Genomic DNA, 19,218 nt, shown 5'->3' with positions numbered 1-19,218 from the left:
AGTCTAATATATGAAGAAAATAAGCCTTTAAAAGGCCTCTTTGGACGACCCGAAATGGCCCATTTTTGGGCTCTCATTTAAGCAAGTAGGTGACACACCTACTTGTCACCTAGCAGCTTGCGCAGTATCGCAAAAATGCCCATATCTCTCTACTCCAATGTAATATTGACAAACGGTTTAATGGGTTGGAAAATAGACTCATAGAGCTTTAAATTTATGGGTGGAACACCACATAACGCTAAGTATATTGGGAGCAAATTGCAGTTACATTTGACCCAAAGTTTCAGTAAAACTTATAAATGTAACTTGTGATGACTTTCATTGACCTTTGTTCCACAACTCGCTTGACTTCAAAACATAACACACAGATGTCATACGACTAATATAAATCATAACATAATCTCTTTATCATGTTAAGCACCCTAGTCTCACCCCAAAGGTACATGTTATAACATTCCCAACTTGTCGACTTTCGACGAAACATTGTTTTCTTCAATCGATTTAGCTTCTGAACCGTCCAACCCTCTTTGTACTTGTTGTTTATGATCTTCAATATTTGTAACTTCAGAGGTAACATGATTAACTTACTTTATATACTTTTAAATATTATCTCATTTTTTGTCCTACATTAGTTTGCTTACGACGCATTTTTACGTACGAAAATATAGTGTGTAACATAAGGTAGAGGAGGTGGAAGGGGTGATGCATAAAATATGCAGGGGCAGAGCGACGGGGCCAGACGAAATCCTGGTGGAATTATGGAAGAGTGCGGGATGAGCAGGCTTGGGTGGCTCACTGGATTGTTTAATGTTATTTTCAGGATAAAGAAGATTCCCGAAGAATGGAGGTGGAGCACGATGGTTCCGCTATATAATAACAAGGGTAATATCCAAAATTGCAATAATCATAGGAGTATCAAGTTGTTGAGTCACACTATGAAGGTTTGGGAGAGGGTGATGGAGCTTATGGTGAGGAGGTGCGTGTCTATTTTTGAGAATCAGTTTGGATTCATGGCGGGGCATTCGACTACGGAAGCGATTCATCTGGTAAGGAGATTAGTGGAGCAGTATAGGGAGAGGAAGAAGGACTTGCATATGGTATTTATTGACCTTGAGAAAGCATACGATAAAGTCTCGAGAGGGGTTCTGTGGAGGTGTTTGGAGGCTAGCGGTGTTCCGATAGCGTACATTAGGGTGATTAAGGATATATATGATGGTGCTAAGACTCGGGTGAGGACTGTAGATGGTGACTCGGATTCCCTGTTGTGATGGGGCTGTACCAGGGATCGGCTCTTAGCCCGTTTTTATTTGCCTCGGTGATGGATGTACTGTCGCGACACATCCAAGGGGAGGTGACTTAGTGCATGCTATTTGTCGATGATATAGTGTTGATTGACGAGACGCGAAGCGGAGTTAACACGAGGTTGGAGGTTTGGAGACAAACCTTGGAGTCTAAAGGCTTTAAGTTGAGCAGAACCAAAGCAGAATACTTGGAGTGCAAATTCAGTGACAGGATCCATGAAGCAAATGTAGAGGTAAAGCTTGATGCTCAATTTACCCCCAAGAGAGCTAGTTTTAAGTATCTCGGGTCTATTATCCAAGGTAACAGGGAGATTGATGAAGATGTCGCACATCGTATCGGAGTGGGATGGATGAAATGGAGGCTAGCTTCCGGTGTTTTATATGATAAGAATGTGCCACCAAGACTTAAGGGTAAGTTTTATAGAGTGGTGATTTGACTGACCATGTTGTATGGGTCTGAGTGCTGGCCAGTCAAGAACTCCCTCATACAAAAGATGAAAGTAGCAGAGATGAGGATGTTGAGATGGATGTGTGGGTGTACCATGAGAGATAAGATTAAGAATGAAGCTATCCGGGACAGAGTGGGATTAGCCTTCGTGGAGGAAACGATGCGGGAGTCGATACTGAGATGGTTCGGACATATTAAGAGGAAAAGCATTGATACTCCTGTTAGGAGGTGTGAGAGATTGGCCATGGCGAGTTTGAGAAGAGGTTGAGGTAGGCCTAAGAAGTACTAGGGAGAGGTGATTAGACAGGACATGGCGCTGCTTCAGCTCACTAAGGACATGGCCCTTGATAGGAGGGTGTGGAGGTCGAGGATTAGGGTAGAAGGTTAGTGGGTAGTTTTTTAGTTGCTCACCGATAGTCTTAGTAGCACGCGTGTCCCTTCATATTCTTAGATTTTTATTGCGTTATGTAGTTTTGTTCTCCTCAGGTATTGTATTCCCTGTTGCTATTATTTGGTACTACTTATCCTTTATCTCCCTCTTTTTCTTCTCTCTTCCTTTCTTGCTTTTCTTCTTCTTCTTCTCACCCTTTCTGAGCCGAGGGTATATTAGAAATAGACTCTCTACCTGTATTAGGTAGGGGTAAGGTCTACGTACAGACTACCCTCCCCAGACCCCATGTGCTGGGAACATACCGGGTTTGTTGTTGTTATTGTTCTTTTATGAGCATAGGAACTTGAAATGGAGTTTCATTACTATTTGCCATTTTCTCTCCAAGCTTGGTTGTCCCTCAAACACACCGGCTCTGATACCACAATGTTAGATAATTTGTGAGCGCAAGACAACACAAAAGAACACTCAAAACTCACAAAGAAGAAAGTGGAGGAAATGATGATTTCTATTCAATTTGATTTGCTCCAAATGGCTAGGAATACATGGCTATTTATAGGAGAAATTTTTCATATATCTAGCTTACACTACATGTAAACATAATAACTAAGTCCACACCTCACATTTTTCAAGGTACATGGATGACACTACTAGATATTGTACCTTTTAATGTACATCAATGTGTTCATACTCTAATACATATACTAACTTAATATTCTAGTTCATGAACTAATGTAAACAAATGAAAACAAGTTTATATTGTTCACATTTCGACAAAACTAACTTTAAGAACCATGGACTTCAAAAATCTCAATGTTCAAGTAGACAAAGCAGCAACTACTGCGAAGAAGAAGAGGCTATTCTTATAAATTCTTTGGATTATTTTGAGCTCCCCTCGAAGACCTTTTGTTTTTAACAACAAAATGGTAAATTTCCTTCCAACAATTTTACGGTCTTCTTGCTAAAATAAGTAATTTTACATATTTCTTCCAGATCCATCTAAGTAAATTTTTAAACATGTCATATTAGAATTTTAACAGTGTCCTAATCTTTCAATGTAGTACTGAATCCAATAGCAAACGGTGAGCAAAAAGTTAAAGATAAACCAAGTGTACCTAGAACATTTTTACTAAAAATATGCGTGCACCTCCTAATAATTTCTCCGTGAGTATTTTTCATCCATTTGGCGTAACGCATTGCCGTATCCTTTTAAGAGTTATGTAATATCTGGAAACTTGACTCAGAAAAGATGGAAAATGTAATATAAAATGCTTCAATTCAATTTATGGTTGAAATACCTTGATACACGGGGCTCTATGAGGCACTACATCATCTTTGATTTTACTAGCTTTTTTATTTTTATTTTTTGTGGCTAAAGCATCCACCTCCTTCATGAGCTTGGATGAGAGATTTATTCCATCAGATCAAAATACGTGGGGGGGGGGGGGGGGGGGGGTAACCAAACCAAACCCCATAAACATTGCGGATTGAGTAATCTCAATCCATTACCAATCAGATATCTTCAAGAATAGTATTCCACTTGATTAATAATTGTTAGTGATTTTGTTAAATTTCTTCTTGTAGAAAAAATAACCTCTACAAGAAGGAGTTTACTAATAAATCGAGCTAATTAATTTTAATATACATGCTTATACAACCTCTACGACACTGTCTTGCATATCAAGTTCATCTGAACCTTACAGATTCAAAACTATTAGTTAGCAAAGCTCAACAATGATCTAGTAAGTTAAATTAGAGAGAGCATTAATGTGCCAACAGAACTTGGCATAGAAAAACTACAACCTTTTATTTTCTCTCTTTTCAAAACTTACCACTTGAGAAGCATTATGAATGTTGAGTGCCTCAACTAAGAAGAATAATGCAAGTAACTTGATTTAATCGGAAAAAAAGGGAATTGTGCATGTACTTTTCAGTATTCAAGCATTCCATAGTTTAGATTCTTAGAAACTTTTAAAAGATTACATGTCTTCATTTTAGGTTTGGCAGACTTACAGTTATCATACCTGCAGATATAGAGGAATCAGAAACAACTCCAAGCACATCACATTTTTTAAATCCTTAACATAGTGTACAGCCAAAGTTGAAGAAAAAAATAAGCATATCATGAGGCATCAGGTCCTAGCAATATTTAATCTGTCAACTATTATATTCTTTCCTTTAACCTTTGAGTTTAGCACATATCTATATTTAAAAAAATTCAACTTATGTTTTTTTATTTTTTAGCAGAAAGATTGGTTCAGGTAATAATAGCACATATAAACTCAGTATTCCATGATCACATAACAGCAAATAATCTTGAATGTTTTACAGAAATAGCACCACTTGTAATCAAACCATTGCCCTACTAAATTTCCATCAGAACATTTGATTCCTTGTGACCCAAACATGTGAAGTAAAAAATATATATGTCATAAAATTACAGTCATTCAGGTAAGTGTGTAATGACGAAAAGAGATTAAATGGAATCCAGTAGGTAAGTGTCCAATAACAAAACGATGTTAAATTGAATCCAGTTCTAGATAGTTTTAAATCTCAGACTAACAAACATTTACTGTGCATTACAATTTAGTATATGACTCCTTTTATCTCCACCTTGTGTTACATGATATATACACATACATATTTAAAAAGAAAATAAAAAATACCATAGTATTTCTGTCACAATCTCAATTTTCCTCTGTAGGATGTCGTGATAGCACCTAATCTTTAAGACTAGGTAAGTCTAACACTTACTGAATTTAATGGCAAAATTCAACCAACAACTATTAAATATGAAACAGAACTTTTTTTATATAAAGCCAATAATCCCAAAACCGATAGTACAAGTCACAAGCTCTACTGACTTCACTAGAAAATCTCTAAGTACAACTGTTCCGAAAAAGAAATAAATTGTACAAAAATAACTTTCGAATGTGACTCTGAGGCCTGCGAACGCGACGACAGGTATACCTTGAAGTCTTCACCATAATATTTGATCCGCTATCTAACAATCAACAGACTCCGAAGTACCTGGATCTGCACAAAGTGTGCAGAAGTGTAGTATAAGTACACCACGGTCGGTACCCAGTGAGTATCAAGACTAACCTCGGTGGAGTAGTGACGAGGTACAAGTCCAAACACTCACTAGACAAATTAATATGGGCATTATAGAAGTATAAAGCTAATAATGAAAAGCATAAATCAGTATATGGCAACAAGTGATAATAACAGTAAAGCAATAAGAACAATATGAAGTATCATTAAAATAAAATAAGGAACACAAAAGACAACCAACTAATCAGGTCGTTCTATCATAAGTTTCACAACGAAATCGCTCTGTGATACCCCATCTCTTACTCACAAGTCACGGGTCTCAACCCACCATCATATACTCACGGCACCTCGTGCCCACATCTCGAATCACAATCGCATGGACAACTCACGTGCCAATATATCAAATCGCCTGGCATGGTCACAGGCTCACAATCACAATCCGCTCAGCATGGTCACACGCTCACTGTCACAATCCGCACGGCATGGTCACAGATTCACAATCACAATCCGCCTGGCATGGTAACAGGATCACAATCAACATGGAAACAGATAATACAAGAACGCATGGTCATGATCAATAAATGTCAAGTTGCATACTCTTGAGCTAGTACAAGTGTCATGCTACGGTGTACGCTTGTGCGAGTGTACTACTGCAACCCAAGTCAACAAGTAATATCAAAGACATCGAGTAACTCATGGAATCAATAAAAAAAGTCACGCAAGGTGTATGACCAACACAAGGAAAAGCACACCATCACATGAAAATCACCAACATAATGTCCCTAAACCACCAGACATCATCCTTGACATTGCCACCCTAATCTCTCCTATAGCTACCTGTATCACTCCGTGTAATAGCCACATTTATCACTCCGCCCTGACAATAATATTTGTCACCCTTATCTCTCTGATAGCCACTCTTATCGCTCCGTATAATAGCCACCCTTATCGTTCCGCCCGGATAACGACACAATAGCCACCCTTATCACTCCGTACATTTAACAACAGTGAAATACCACCCTTATTCTTCGCATAACAACAACGGTAAAATGCCACCCTTATACTCTGTATAACAACAACCAAAACATCACAACAATTCAAAAATGCTAACATCACAATAACACAACGTATCAACTCGTAACACAAGTGCCAATAGGCAACAACTTTTCCAAAGGTCCAAAAATATAAATACACTACAAAAAAAACTGGAATTAGCTACGAACGTCGTCGCTAATCTGTCGTTAAATCACCCGTAGCCACAGAATTTTTTGATAATTTGTCGCTAATCCGTCTCTAAATGAGATTAGCGATGGATTTCTTTATTTAGCTACAGAATTTGTCTATCGCTAAAACCAAATTTTTTCGTAGTGATATTTTTGCAACAAATAGCCCACAACTCAAACACAATATGTATAGAATCTCAATAACAACCAAATGATGGGAAAGTAACTCAACAAGGAACAACACCCCCATTAAACACAACTTCAATTAAAATAGATTAATGACTTTGTAACACCCCGAAATTTTTTGAAGAACATAAGTGTAAATCCCGGTAAAATTTGCAAAGAAAATAATGTTTCATGGTGCCAGACTAGGATTACGTGTTTGAGGGTTGTAGAAATTCTTCGCGGCGAGCTTGCGAGTCGCGGCTCGGACCTTTTGGGTTGAACAATGCACGGAAAAGTAATGAAAACTTTTTGGCTGAAAAGTGCATTTCTGCGGTCCATTATGCGACCGCAGAATCACTCTGCGGACCGCATAATGGCCGCAGAGTGAGGCATTTAATTAGGTCAGTTGGAAGCAATTATGCGATCGACTATGCAGTCGCATAACTGTTACGCGGTGTACTATGCGACCGCAGAACAGTTATGCGGACCGCATAGTGACCGTAGACTCAGGCAGATTTTTGGTCATTTTGGACAGCAATTATGTGACTGACATGCGGTCGCATATGCGACCGCAGAACCTGTTCCGGAGCTTCATTTTTTTGGGTTTTTAAAACACGACCCTATTTCGTTAAATACACTCTTTGGGTCATTTTTTAGGTATAATCTGATATTTTGGAGTAAGAGAGAGTGCCCTAGAGTGAGAAGGTACTCTTCAATTATTATTCTTCAATTCTTTCTCAAGCTTTGGAAGATTAAGGAGGGAAACTCACTAGGTCTTCATCCTAGAGGTAAGATTCTACACCCTAACCCTCAATTTCGAATTTTGTCTAGAAATGGGTAATAAGCAAAATAATTTCTAGGCAAGAGGGTTGTTTATTTTACATGCATGTGTTATCAAAGGGTGTAGAAAGATTGTTGAGCTAAAGATGGTAAAGATTGGGTTGTGGGATGATGGAATCCTCCATAAAAGGATCTTGAACCTTAATCCACACTTAGTGTTTGATAAAATGCTCAAATGAGTTGAGACCATGAATATCTTCCTAATTGTGGTTCAATTTGTTATATTTCTACAATAGATTAAAGTTGCTAAGAATTCCGGAACATTTAGAGTGTAAGGAAGCTCAAGTGAGGTACGTTGGCTAAACTTTCTCTCTTGGAATTGAATTTCATAATGTTTCCGTGAGTTTCAAAGTATGGATTGCGTATTAAAATATGGTGGCTTGAATTGTATTTCAAATGAAAGCAAGTATGCCAAATTGTGTGAGAAAATCCCAATATTCTTAAGACTCTTAATTGCTCATATGTGTACCTAAAGTGTTGATTGGGAATGTCTTATTGTTGATAACCTATAAATATGGTTGGAAGTAAAATCAGTGAATTGGGGATATAAAGTGTGGCCAACGTGCCAATAGTGAAAGTTATACTTGTGGCCAATGGTGCCGATGAAATGAAATAATGTGAGAAAGATTATGAAATGAGATTTGACTCAACTATTCCAAAATTTACTTCGACAATATAATCGGCTAAGAGTTTATGAACTCAAGTGGTGCCCATATGTGGCTATTTTAGCTAATGTTATGCTTTGTAAGTAATTTTCAATGTGTTTTGCGTTCTTATATATTCGTGAGTGAAAATTGTGTATGATCTTAACTTGTACTTCGATTGCCAATCATTTTACTTCATTTATTGGAAAAAAAATCGATCGTGTTTAAAGCCTTCATTACTAATGAATTTAAAGTTGTGATTTCCGGAATATTCTACATGTTGATAATTATGATGATGATCTATGAAAGGGAAGAAATGAAAGTATGGAATATGAAATACGGCCATTGCGCCATGAATAAAGAATCATTTGTATGGCCAAGAGAGCCAATGAAATACTAATGTTGTAAGTGGTTGAAAGTACGTATTAGGTGATATGTGGTGTGAAAGGTTATGAGATGTACGTATTTGTACTTTTGTTTCCAATGTGTTATGAAACCCTATGGATGGTCTATGAAACACATAGGTATATTGTGTTATGAAACCCTATGGATGGTCAATGAAACACATAGGTATATTGTGTTATGAAACCCTATGGACGGTCTATGAAACGCATAGGTATATTGTGTTATGAAACCCTATGGACGATCTATGAAATGCATATGTATATTGTGTTATGAAACCTTATGGACGGTCTATGAAACGCATAGGTACATTGTGTTATGAAATCCTGTGGACGGTCTATGAACGCATAGGTACATTGCGATATGAAATCCATTGTGATATGAAATCCTATGGACGGTCTATGAAACGCATAGGTGTATTGTGTATAAGAGGTATAGATGTACGGTATAAATAAACACTATGGACGGTCTATGAAACCCATAAGTGTATAATATGATATGTGAACACTAAGGATGGTCTGATGAGACACATTATTAATGCAGACAATAGGTGCCCCCTTTTGTTGTCCTTGTTTGTACAGTTTGTTTCAATTACATTATATTATGCCTTCCACGTGTAGATCATATGGGCATTCTATTTTTGAAAGAGGATTTTTAGCTATACATACTAGTACTATTCGACAATACTAACGTCCCTTTTGTCGGGGGCGCTGCATCTTTAATGGATGCATGTGGTTCTACAGCAGGTGGCATTGATCAGTGATAACAGTACACTCCTTTCAGCCGATTTGGTGAGACCCACTTCATTTCGGGGTCATGTATATTTTGTTTCTCATGTACTTGTGGTTGAGGTATAGCTGGGGCCTTATTGCCGATATTTCCATATTACTCTTCAGTTGTACTTAGAGGCTCCGTAGACAGGTTCTGGGTGGTATTTGATATTGGGAATTGGATTAGAACTGTTGGCATTTGGCAACATGTTTTTCATTATATCTATAAACTCGTACTATTTTGGAAATATTGAATGATGTTGTTAATGGGAATGAAATAGAAGCGGTTAATGAAATCTAACAGGCTTTCTCAGTCAGGTTCACTCGGTTGAGCACCGGTTGCGCTCCTCGATTTTGGGGCGTGACAAACTTGGTATCAGAGCCTAAGGTTTTAAAGTGTCCTAGGATGTCTCGGAGCCGTGTCTAGTAGAGTCCTTATTATCGGTGTGTTGTCGACCACATCTTTAATTAGGATGCTACATGGACATTTAGAAATAATACCCTTCTTTGTTATTCTGAATCGTGCGATGAAATTGGTTGTGAAACTATTCTTCCTCCAACTCGTGCGTTGAGGTTCAAGGTAAGTTTAAATGCTCTTTTGGTTTATTCCAAGTAATGTTGTCATGGGACATGACAAAGGGATAAAGGCCTGAATATTAAACAGATGGCACATGTATCATGCTGAATGAATAGTATGACCATATGAGACAAGTATACAACACTATGAGCATACTTTATATGAGAAGAGTGCTAGAAGTGATTACCCACCTCTAAAGAGGCATTGACATGATAAATGAGACCTAAGCTTAACTAGTACATGTTGGTAGTGCGGGAACCATGTGTATGATTCAAAGATGTAAATTCGTTACATAGGCACGTGATATATGAAAGGCATAGCTTGGAGAGTAATGATAATTGTGTAGGTCTCTCAGGGGAGAAGGGAAATTATGAAAGAGGAGTTAAGTGAACCCACAATGAGAAGACCCTAGCACTATAAATATTATAAAATCCCAGGAATGTGCGAAGTGGTGTTACACTCCAAAAAGGGTATTGACACGAGAGATTTGGATCCCAGGCCTATATGGCTGAATAAGAGTAGAGAACTTATGAGGTTAATAACATGGGGACTTAAATCTACCTAATAGCCAATCATATACAAGAGGACTAGAGATGTGAAACATATGTCCTTCAAATTGCTAAATTCAAGACTTGTGTCAAAATGTAAACATTCACCCCAAGTGGGGAGGGAAGGACCATGGTGAGGCTACTTAAGTGCAATAAAACGAGAGGAGGGCCATGTAGCTATGATGTTTGGATATTTTGTTGAAGACATGTGTAGTCTGGAAAAGTGTTAAGGGATAACATGATTTTCGGAAATGAAATGCAAAACATAAACCACTAGTACAAAAATAAGGTGGAAGGTTAAGAAATGTAAATTCTTCGTATGTGGCAATATACATGACAGGGTCAAAGATACTAGAAACTAAGAGTAAGGTTTGCAAAAGGGTTTTATACCTATCAGAGAGTCAGGGACAATGGAACCAAGGAAGTACTACAGATCAAATGTGAAAGGCTTGCGAGTTCTTAGAATGAGTTAATCACAGATTTGGGATTTAGCTAAAGTTTCAAGGCTTTAAGAAAGACAAAATGAGTGGGAGTGATAAATATGATGTTATAATAACCCAAGGGCGCATCTGGGCTTGATGGAGTGTCTCTTAAGAATCTTACAAGCAAGGAAGTGTTAAGTGATACATGGATGAACACACTTTCCCACGGATATCCCAACAAGTGTCGAGAGGCGAGCAAGATGAATTCCCAACTAAGGAAAAGACCATGTGACGTATGGAAGAGCGCATAGCTATTCACTAACTAGGAGTAATGAGGCGAGAAGAATTGGAAGAAAATCTATAAATTGAGATGGTCATGATTATCGCAAAATAGTTCGTATCAGAATGGTGGACTCGCCTAGAGCACAAGTGTTAATAGAAGATATAAAGGATCAACCGTAATGCAGCTGACTTGAGTGACGCCAAATACCAACTAAAAGATTTAGAGGGAGTTCATGTCTACATATTACTTTGGAAAGTGAGACTACTGGTGATGAAGTGGTGGTGTGATAAACTTAACAAACCAGGCACAATGATACTATGAGTTCATGGGAGGCAAACAAGTGTGTGGAACAATATGATTGTCAACTATGAATTAAGGGTAAAATGGGATGGGAGTGAATGTTCTAGTCACAAAGGAAATATAGTACCAACATATTGTCTAAACCAAAGGGGAAATATTTGAAACAGATGGTCCCATAAGAAAACTGACCTAGTAATGTCTTTAATTGAGAAATTTGGAAAAACAAGTTGCAAGTACTAATAAGATTGTAACCGTATTAAGAAAATTTTTGTAGGACTCAATTCCTAGGTGGTCATATGAAAGAGAAATCTGATATAGATGTTCCACTAATGATGAAATATGGCAAGATGATCATTTATGCCTCTAGGAAACTCAAGAATCATGAGAAAAACAATCCAACACATGACTTAGGACTTGCGGCTGTGATTTTTACATTAAAGGTTTGGTGTCATTAATTGTATGGGGTCCAGGTGGACATATTCACGGACCAAAAGATCCTTCAATGTATGTGCAAATAGAAGAAATTGAATCTAAGGTAGAGAAGATGGCTTGAGTTACGTAAGGATTACTATTATGATATCAACATTCTATATCATCCAGGGAAGGCCAATGTTATGGCGAAACCAACAGGTTGAAGAGGCTACTTGGGAGGTTAAGGAAGAAATGAAGGAAAAGTATCCTTATTTGTTTGAATGAGCATGTAATTATAAAGTTGTGATCTAGGAAAATTGTAAGGCTTACTCTCGATGAATTTTGTATCATTTGTACAATTGGCGTTAAGGGTGTTCCTTTTTAGAAATATAATGCTTGTGAGGCCACAATTGGTGTTGTTTAGTATTATGTTATGTCATTGAAATATGTATATGCTGTTAGGATGTGTTTCTGGGGCTCTCTGATAGGTGGATAGGCCTAGTTACAAGGGAAACTCTGGCGAAATTTTCGGACATTTTGCGAGTTAGTCAAATTTGGGGCTGCTCGAACGTGGTATGAAACAAACTGAGTTGCATAAGATGTTAATAACAGGTTTTGACCCCCATTCGAGGACGAATGATCCTAAACGGGGCAGAATATAACACCCCGGAAAAATTTGAAGAACTTAAGTGTAAAGCCCGATAAACTTTGCAAGGAAAATAATGTTTTATGGTGCCGGACTAGGATTACGTGTTTGAGGATTGTAAAAATTCTTTACAGCGAGCTTGCGAGTCGCGTCTCGGACCTTTTGGGTTGAACAATGCACGAAAAAGTAAAGAAAACTTTTTGGCAGAAAAGTTCATTTCTGCGGTCCATTATGCGACCGCAGAATCACTCTGCGGACCGCATAATGGCCGCAGAGTGAGGCATTTAATTAGGTCAGTTGGAAGAAATTATGCGGTCGACTATGTGACCGCATAACTGTTATGCAGTGTACTATGCGACCGCATAACTGTTATGCGGTGTACTATACGACCGCAGAACAATTATGCGGACCGCATAGTGACCGTAGACTCAAGCAGATTTTTGGCCATTTTGGACAACAATTATGCGACCGATATGCGGTCGCATATGCGACCGCAGAACCTGTTCCGGAGCTTCATTTATTTGGGTTTTTAAAGCCCGATCCTATTTCGTTAAATACACTTTTGGGTCATTTTAGGTATAATCTGATATTTTAGAGTGAGAGACAGTGCCCTAGAGTGACAAGGTTCTCTTCAATTATTGTTCTTCAAATCTTGCTCAAGCTTTGGAAGATTAAGGAAGAAAACTCACTAGGTCTTCATCCTAGAGGTAAGATTCTACACCCTAACCCTTAATTTCAAATTTTGTCTAGAAATGGGTAATAAGCAAAATAATTTCTAGGCAAGAGGGTTGTTTATTTTACATGCATGTGTTATCAAAGGGTGTAGAAAGATTGTTGAGCTAAAGATGGTAAAGATTGGGTTGTGGGATGATGGAATCCTCCATAAAAAGATCTTGAACCTTAATCCACACTTAGTGTTTGATAAAATGCTCAAATGAGCTGAGACCGTGAATATCTTCCTAATTGTGGTTCAATTTGTTATATTTCTACAATAGATTGAATATATACCTATGCATGATATGCCATTTATATGCATATGCATGACATTATAAGTGTTTCATGATTCACAGAGCTATTCAGACTTACAAGTTGAGTTCTTTACTCCATATTTCTTTCATGTCATTTATATACTGCTTTTATGCCTTACATACTCAGTACTTTATTTGTATTGACGTCCCTTTTTCTTGGGGACACTGCGTTTCATGCCCGCAGGTCCCGATAGACAGGTTGACAGTCCTCCTAGTAGGCTATCAGCTTAGTGGAAGGTGTTGGTGCACTCCACTTGCTCCGGAGTTGCCTATTTGGTCAGTATGATTTGGACATGTATTGATTGGTATGGCGGGGCCTTGTCCTGACCTTTATGAAGTTTATATATTCTTAGAGGCTTGTAGACAGATGTCGTGTATATGGATACTTGTATGGCCTTGTCGGCCTATGTTTTGAGTGTACAAATGATCATGTCGGCATTATAGGCCCGTATGTCATATGTATAAGTTTCTATATCTTGTTGGGTCGACTATGTCTAGTATTTCCTTATGTTTTGTTCCGGTTATCTCATAATGGCCCTTCTGGCCCATTTACCCATGATGGTGTGATAAGAAAGATACATTACGTTAGTACTCGGTTGAGTAAGGCACCGGGTGCCCATCATGGTCCTCTGATTTGGGTCGTGACAAACAATTGGTCGGGTCGTTACATTATCTCCCTTTTAAACAAATGTTCGTCCTTGAACGAGTATAGAGACATACCTGAAGTGCCAAAAAGATGAGGATAACCGCTATGCATATCATACTCGGTCTCCCAAGTCACCTCCTTGATTGATTGACCTCTCCATTGAACCTTCACAAAAGCAATATTCTTCGACCTCAGCTTCCGGACTTGCCTGTCCAATATAGCCACTGGATCCTCCACATAGGTCAAATCTTTATCCAATTGGACTGAGCTGAAATCTAATACAAGAGACAGATCACCATGGTACTTCCGGAGCATGAAAACATGAAATATCGGGTGACTCCCGATAAGCTGGGTGGCAATTCAAGTGTGTAGGCCACCGCACCCACTCTCTCAAGGATCTCAAAAGGGCCAATATATCGAGGTATGAACTTACCCTCCTTCCCGAACCTCATTACACCCTTTATGGGTGAAACTCTGAATAGAACCCTCTCATCCACTATGAATGACACATCACAAGCCTTCCGATCAGCATAACTCTTCTACCTGGACTGAGTTATACAAAGCCAATCCTAAATCTGCTTCACTTTCTCCAAAGCATCACAAACCAAATATGTGCCCAACAACCTAGCCTCCCCAGGCTCAAACCATCCAACTAGAGAACGATATCGCTCCCATATAAGGCCTCGTACGGAGCTATCTGGACACTCGACTGATAGTTGTTTTTGTAGGAGAACTCTGCGAGCAGTAGAATCTGATCCTATGAACCTCCAAAATCAATAATACTGGCACGTAACATGTCCTCCAATATCTGAATAGTACGTTTGGACTATCTTTCCATTTGAGGATGAAATGTCGTACTCAGCTCGACCTGTGTGCCCAAATCACGCCGAACGACTCTCCAAAAATGCGATGTGAATTGTGTGGCTCTATCCAAGATAATAGACACCGGCATACTATGAAGGCGAACTATCTCCCGAATATAAATACAAGCCACCGGCCACTACATTGGCCTTCCCGGGATCATAAAGAATGGTGATATCATAGCCCTTAAGTAGCTCCAACCACCTCAGTTGCCTCAAGTTCAGATCCTTTTGCTTAAAAAAAGTGTTGTAAACTCATCTGATCCGTGAACACCTCACAAGACAGGCCGTAAAGATAGTGGTATCCAAATCTTCAGCGCTTGAACAATTGCTGCCAACTCTAAATCATGTACTAGGTAGTTCTTCTCATGGGGATTCAAATGAAGCGAAGCATAAGCAATTACTCTACCCTCATGCATCAATACACACCCAATGCCAATCCATGAAGCATCACAATAAACTATATAAGAACTCGATGTTGAAGGTAAAACTAGAACTGGGGCTGTGGTCAAGGCAGTCTTGAGCTTTTGAAAGCTATTCTCACACTCGTCAGACTACCTGAATGGGGCACCCTTCTGAGTCAATTTGGTCAAAGGAGTTGCGATGGATGTACAACCCTCCACAGAACGATGATAATAACCAGCCAAGTCTAGAAAACTCTGAATCTCAGTAGCAGAAGACGGTATGGGCCAATTCTGAATTACTTCCACCTTTTTGGATCTACCTTAATCCCCTCACTGGACACCACATGTCCTAAGAATGCCAATAAATCAAGCCAAAACTTGCACTCGGAGAATTTAGCATATAACTTCTTCTCTCTCAAAGTCTGGAACACGATCTTCAAGTGCTGCTCAAGATCCTTCCGACTGCGAGAATACACTGATATATCGTCAATGAATACGATGACAAATGAATCAAGATACGGCTGGAATACAGTGTTCATCAAGTGCAGAAAGGCTGCTAGGGTATTGGTCAGTCCAAAAGACATCACCAGAAACTCATAGTGACCATAGCGGGTCCTGAAAGCCATTTTCGGAATATCTAAATCTTGTATCTTCAACTGATGGTACCCCGATCTCAAGTCAATCTTCGAGAATACCCGAGCACCCTAAAGTTGATCAAACAAATCATCAATACGCGGTAGTGGGTACTTGTTATTTACTTTAACCTTGTTCAGTTTCCTATACTCAATACACATCCGCATAGAGCCATCTATCTTCTTCACAAATAGAACTAGAGCACCCCAAGGCGAGACACTCGGTCGGATAAAACCCTTATCAAGAAACTCCTGAAGCTATACCTTTAATTCCTTCAACTCCAGTGGTGCCATGCGATATGGTGGAATAGAGATGGGCTGAGTGCCCGGCACCAGGTCAATACCAAAATCGATATCCCTATCGGGCGGCATGCCTGATAGGTCAGCTGGAAACACATCTGCAAAATCCCTCAGTATTAGAATTGACTCAATGGTAGAAGTATTCAGCACTGACATCCCTCACAAAGGCTAAATATGCTAATCGCCCCTTCTCAACCATCCGTTGTGCCTTCAGGAAAGACACCACCCCACTAGGAACATGGTCCAATGAACCTCTCCACTCCAACTGCGGCAACCCTGGAATAGCCAATGTCACAGTCTTGGCATGACAATCCAGAATAGCATGATAGGGCGACAACCAGTCCATGCCCAAAATCACTTCAAAATCCACCATGTTGAGTATAAGAAGGTCAACCCTGGTCTCATAACCCTCGATAGTGACCAAACACGACCGATAGATGCGTCTGCCATAATAGAATCCCCAACATGCGTAGATACATAAACAGAGGCACTCAAACAATCACGAGACATATCCAAATATGAAGAAAAGTAAGATGACACATACGAATACGTGGAACCCAAAATAAATCAAAACTGATGCATCCCTATGACAGACCGAAACAATACCTGTCAAGACAACATCTGATGTGACAGCCTTAGTTCTACCCGAAAAGGCATAACAACGGGCTTGGCCTCCCCCTTAGGACACCCTCTAACCCTCTTGTCCTCCACCCCTAGCTGGCTATGAATGTGGAGTAGCAACTAGAGCATCAACCATAGCCTGTGGACCCTGTGGAGGTGCACCCCTCCTAAATCTAGGACAGTCCTTCACCATATGCATAGTATTACCACATTCGAAATAACCTCTCTACGGGTGTGGCTGCTGGAACTGTGTCTGACCTGGTCGGCTAGAATGACCGCTGAAGGCACCCCGTGCAGGAGGTACATTGGAAAGTTGCTGTGCAAAATGGGCGCTCTGAGGTCTTTGAATAGCTGGAGAACTACAAGTAGCCTGTAGTGCAGAATGAATTGTTCTACTGACATAACCTCTGCCATGACTATTTGAAGCAGCAGAGCGAGAACCACTAAATATTTTGGAATCTCAAGGCCTCTTGGCTTCCCTATCATCCATCTCCAATCTCTGAGCGATATCCACCACCTGCTAAAATGGAGTATTAGTCTCCAACTCCCGTGCCATACCGAATATAAGACTATATTGAGCCCCTCGAAAAATCTGCGGACTCGCTCTCTGACTGTAGAAACCAAAGCAGGTCCATGGCGTGATAACTCACTAAACCATATGGCATACTCTAACACCGTCATAGTCCCTTGAAGCAACTGCTCAAAATCTGAATGCCACGCATCCCCGAGGGTCCGTGGAACAAACTTCCTCAAAAATAGATCAGAAAACTGAGTCCAAGTAAGTGGCGCTGCATCAACTGGCCTACCCTCCTCATAAGTCTGCCACTATCTATATGCCGACCCTGTCAGATGAAATGCAGTGAGGGTGACCCCTCTCACCTACACTATGCCCATAATGTAAAGAATACGGTGGCACTGGTCTAGAAACCCTATGTATCCTTAGAAACTGCGTACTGAAAGTAGGAGGATCATACTTCTTGAACCTCTCAAGCCTCTTCTACTCCTCCTTTGATGCCACTGGCCTGACCTCAGGTTGAACCGTGATAATGGGTTGTACTGGCATAACACCTGGAACCTGATCAGCATGGGTCCATTGCTCTAGAGTACGAGCGACGAGAGTCTGAGCTCCTCCCCAAACCTGAGAAGTAGCTGGTGCAACTAGGATCAATCCCGCCAGAACCACAGTACTGAACATGCTCAGAAAATGTGCTAAGGTCTTCTGAAATCCGGGGATAGCAACAGGAGCCTCGGGTGCCTGTCCCTCAATCGGAGCTACTGGTAGATCCTCAGTCGGTGCTCTGGCAAGTGCTCTCGCTGTGGCACGTGTCCCTCCCCGACCTTTACCCTGGCCCTGGCCTCTTGTGGCTCCAGCAAGGGGCACGGGTGTCTGCTCAGCTGAGCCAGTAGTGTGTGTCCTCTCCATCCGTGAGAGAATAGAAAGACAAAGACTCAGATTCCGTAATCAACAAATTCGCACAATAAGGAATGAAAGAAGTGGAATTTCCTAATAGCTCTATAGCCTCTCGAAGATAAGTACAGACGTCTCCTTACCGATCTGCAAGACTCTATTAAAGTTGCTTATGACTCGTAGCACCTATAAACCTAGAGCTCTGATACCAACTTGTCACGACCCCAAAATCCCACCTTAGGACCGTGATGACACTTAGTCTCTAAGACTAGGTAAGCCTAACACAATTGAGATTTAATAGAAATAAACAACCTAGCTATTAAATTAAACTGATAAATGACATAATAAAGCTGAAACTGATCAAATAGTCATACATCCCCAAAAATCGATAGTTAAGCTCCACTGAGAGTAAACTAGGAATCTCAAAGACAACTCTATTTTGGAATGAAATAAATAGTAGTAAAAATAATATCAGAAGGTGACTGCGAGGCCTGTGAGCGAAATGGCAGGTGTTGACGACCAATTTTGACCCTCATCTTGAAAATTAATTTATTTACATTTATTAATTTTTAATAAACATGTTAAATATATTTTCTAATCAATAATATCTATTTTTATAAAAAGTAAGTAATTATTGGTATTAATTAGTAATTTAGTAACTATATAATTATAAACATATTATCTTTACTATTTTACTATTTGTGAAACTATATAAATAATTTTCATATTCATCACATAGGTTTATAATTAATTTAATAAAGTTATTTTTCAATTTTGGCAACATTATTCCAAGATAAATCCGAAATTAGTGTAGTAAATAGGAAAATAAGATATTTAATATCTAATTAATTAATTGCAGTAATTAGTAGTGTATTTTATTATTATAATTCTTATTGA

General features: G+C 39.4%; 1 protein-coding gene across 1 annotated transcript; it reads left to right on the top strand.

Moving 5' to 3' along the window:
- The first annotated feature begins 1,363 nt into the window (after positions 1-1,363).
- Positions 1,364-2,017, top strand: LOC138897577 (uncharacterized). Its single transcript, XM_070183561.1, has 2 exons — positions 1,364-1,712; positions 1,773-2,017. Exons 1-2 carry the CDS (start codon positions 1,364-1,366, stop codon positions 2,015-2,017), a joined length of 594 nt encoding a protein of 197 aa, XP_070039662.1.
- Positions 2,018-19,218: the final 17,201 nt, after the last annotated feature.

This window comes from Nicotiana tomentosiformis, chromosome 8, assembly GCF_000390325.3.
Source record: "Nicotiana tomentosiformis chromosome 8, ASM39032v3, whole genome shotgun sequence".
NCBI lineage: Eukaryota > Viridiplantae > Streptophyta > Magnoliopsida > Solanales > Solanaceae > Nicotiana > Nicotiana tomentosiformis.
This window is presented reverse-complemented; position numbering and strand designations above follow the sequence as displayed.

Coding starts and splice junctions, on each gene's coding strand:
- LOC138897577 (XM_070183561.1), top strand. CDS start 1,364: ATGCTATTTGTCGATGATATAGTGTTGATTGACGAGACGCGAAGCGGA. Junction 1,713..1,772: donor TGTGCCACCAAGACTTAAGG/GTAAGTTTTATA, acceptor AGTGCTGGCCAG/TCAAGAACTCCCTCATACAA.